The 3,611-nt window shown below is 37.7% G+C and overlaps 1 protein-coding gene across 1 annotated transcript; it reads left to right on the forward strand.

Annotated features, from left to right (window-relative positions):
* Positions 1 to 1,780: 1,780 nt before the first annotated feature.
* LOC147364865 (olfactory receptor 4F3/4F16/4F29) lies at positions 1,781 to 2,728 on the forward strand. The gene has a single exon (XM_086318844.1). It carries the CDS (start codon positions 1,790 to 1,792, stop codon positions 2,726 to 2,728), a length of 939 nt encoding a protein of 312 aa, XP_086174970.1. The 5' UTR covers positions 1,781 to 1,789.
* The last annotated feature ends 883 nt before the right edge of the window (positions 2,729 to 3,611 follow it).

Raw genomic sequence — 3,611 nt, forward strand, 5'->3', positions numbered from 1 at the left:
GGTTATTTCCTGCCCACTACTCCAAGCCTCAGGTTTATGGTAACACTGTGCACCTAGAGAATGTGGACCATTGGACTGGGATGTGATAGCATAGTCAGTGCATGTAGATGAGAGTAGAAAGACATTCATGCCAGTGGTGGTGACCCAGAATTGGGGTCCAGGCATAGTGAGAGCTTCTGTCAGGTTTGCAGACTGGGATGAATGAGGGCATCAGTCAGATGGCCCTTTGAATGAGAAGGTCTGGAGTTGTACCTCAAAAAATGGATATCAGTATAGCTGTTCTATTGCTTTTCATTAGACCTGAAAATAATTAACCTCTAGTAGGTGTTTTCAGGGAATACTTTCTACTATAGGGAGCGATTGAGATGGGTGTCTGGACACAGAGAAACACAACACTATTGTCTGCTCACTCTCCACCTCACATATAAATACTATGTGTATTAAAGAACTAAATTCTGTGTCATGTTTTATATAGTATGCTGCTGCTGCTGCTGCTAAGTCGCTTCAGTCGTGTCAAACCCTGTGCGACCCCATAGACAGCAGCCCACCAGGCTCCTCTGTTCCTGAGATTCTCCAGGCAAGAATACTGAAGTGGGTTGCCATTTCCTTCTCCTTATATATAGCATGATTTAAGATCAAAAAGAAATCTTATTTTCCCTCCTAAAATGTGAGTTAAATTTGATATTCCTATTTTATAATTGTAAATTGAAAGAATGGGATACGAATTGCCTTTAAGATTAAATATCTGAACAGATTTCCAAGCCAAGTAAGCAGGATAATATCAACCATTAGAGGAGGTAATTGTGCAGGTGGTACTGAATACTTTTAAGGATAGAGGGATCTCAGTGGACTTAAAGGTAACAACAACTGAGGCACTGATGAATTACAAATTAATATCTCAACTATTTCAAGTGCTGACCTCAGTACCCTCACATGTATGGACAGAAAGCAAATGTTTTCAGAGATATTTTACATCGTCTGTGACTTTAGGAATATACCTTAGCAGAAACTGCAGAAAACCCTCAAATACACATTTATTAGGCCTGGAGAAAGCCTTTCACACTTAGCTGCTGTAGGCTCCATTATGAAAGCCTTACTGAGTATTGAGTCCAGTTTAGATATTTGTAGCCATGAAAAATTATGTGGAAACTAGAGGCACCCAGAATAGCCATGAATATGATAAAATGTGATGGAAAACTGTGTTTGTTTTATTTACTAGAATCTGCATACTTCTTCTGTCCTGTTGTACTTGCAGGGCCTCCAGTTTTACATATACTAGCATTTTCTTAATCTACAGTCTATTCTAGTCTACAGTCTATCCTAATTCAGTATCTATTCATGTCTTATGTCCTGTTCACTCCAGGTGACAATTGACCAGTCAATGTTTTCCTCTCATCACTAATTTTTGTAAACCGTGAGAAAAGTAGATTATGAGATATACATAAAAGCATGATGGGATATTTTGGAAATGTGGAATAATCAGTATCAGAAGAGATTTAAACAGCTGATGAAGTCATGGACACTTTTGTTCTTGCCTAATGTGTTAATTTGAGAGCAGAGCATTGAAGTGTGAGTATGGATGATGTTTGAAGTATGTTGCAGCCCACACTTTGTGATGATATAATGTTAATTATTGTTATTTTTGTATAGTTGATGAACTGGATAATTACATACTTTTCATTCATTATGAGGACATTGAAAAATCAGAAATTATCTTCTCCATAATAACACTTTCCTCCTCATTTTCATAGTTATCAATATTTCAGTGGCAGCCCTGTTGGCTAGATTGATGGATGGAGGGAATCACTCGGTGGTGTCTGAGTTTGTGTTTCTGGGACTCACTTATTCATGGGAGTTCCAGCTGCTCCTCCTGGTGTTCTCCTCTGTGTTCTATGTGGCAAGCATGGCTGGAAACATCCTCATTGTGTTTTCTGTGACTACTGATCCTCACTTACATTCCCCCATGTACTTCCTACTGGCCAGCCTCTCCTTCATTGACTTGGGAGCCTGCTCTGTCACTTCTCCCAAGATGATCTATGACCTTTTCAGAAAGCGTAAAGTCATTTCTTTTGGAGGCTGCATTGCTCAGATCTTCTTCATCCATGTCATTGGTGGGGTGGAGATGGTGCTTCTCATAGCCATGGCCTTTGACAGATATATTGCCATATGTAAGCCTCTCCACTATCTGAGCATCATGAGCCCAAGGATGTGCATTTTGTTTCTGGCTGCTGCCTGGGCCCTTGGTGTCAGCCACTCACTGTTCCAGCTAGCATTTATTGTTAATTTGCCCTTCTGTGGTCCGAATGTATTGGACAGCTTTTACTGTGATCTTCCTCGGCTCCTCAGACTGGCCTGTACAGATACTTACAGACTTCAGTTCATGGTCACTGTCAACAGTGGGTTTATCTGTGTTAGTTCCTTCTTTATACTTCTCATCTCCTATATGTTCATCCTGTTAACTGTTTGGAAACGCTCCTCAGGTGGTTCACCCAAGGCCCTCTCCACTTTGTCAGCTCACATCACTGTGGTTATTTTGTTTTTTGGTCCAACCATGTTTGTCTATACATGGCCACACCCCAATTCCCAAATGGACAAGTTTCTTGCTCTTTTTGATGCGGTTCTTACTCCTTTCTTGAATCCAGTTATTTATACATTCAGGAATAAAGAGATGAAAGCAGCAATGAAGAGAGTATGCAAACAGCTAGTGATTTATGGGACGATTTCATAAATGACGTGATGAAGTCTTCTCACCAACCATAAGGTAGCTTTATGCTTCTGTCTTTGGTATTTTAGATCAGGAATTTGAAGCATCAAATTTTGCTTTGAGTGTGTCAGATCTGTAACTTATTTCTAAATGATAAATATATTTATTCCTGTGAGCCATTAAACACTGTACCTCTGTATCTATGTAAGTCCAATTTAATTACTTTCAGCAGTGTTTTCAGTTTTTGGTGAATAAGACTTGCATATCTTATTTTCAGATTCATCCTAAAATTTCCATATTTTTGATATGGTTATAAACTGTTCTGTTGGGGTTTAATGTAGAATTGTTTGTTGTTAATATATAGAAACACAACAGACTTTTGTTTATTAACATTATGTCCTGCACATTTGCAAAACATTACTTCTACTAGTGTTTTACAGATTAAGCAGGATTTTCTTCATATATGAGAATTTCATCAGCAAATAAAGACATTTTTCATCTTTTATTCTGGTGTGGATTTAATTTATTCATTTCTGTTGCCTTATTACACTTAGCAAAGTCAAATGGTACAGCGTTAAATAGAAGCGGTGGCATTGGACATCAATGACTTGTTCTTATTCTTTTGAAAGAAGCATTAAGTCTTTCATCATTAAATATGATGCCAGTTATAGGTTTTTAGATGCCCTGTTGATATGATTTTTTTCTTAAAAATATTTTATAGAATTTACCCAATGAAGTCATTTGGGCTAGGGGTTTTCTCTGCAGAAATGTTTTCAACTAGAAATTTGATTTTTGGTAGTTTGTGCCTTATAAGAAACTTTTACATTCATCTGTGTTTTCAGATTTTTTTTGAATAAGTTCTTTGTAATATTTCCTTACTGTCTAATCAAAATATCTGTAAGATTGG

Source organism: Bos grunniens, chromosome 10 (assembly GCF_055505025.1).
Source record: "Bos grunniens cultivar Pamir isolate PY7600 chromosome 10, Bosgru_T2T1.0, whole genome shotgun sequence".
Lineage (NCBI taxonomy): Eukaryota > Metazoa > Chordata > Mammalia > Artiodactyla > Bovidae > Bos > Bos grunniens.

Excerpts from the sequence above, each read along its gene's own strand:
- LOC147364865 (XM_086318844.1), top strand. The coding sequence starts at position 1,790 with ATGGATGGAGGGAATCACTCGGTGGTGTCTGAGTTTGTGTTTCTGGGA.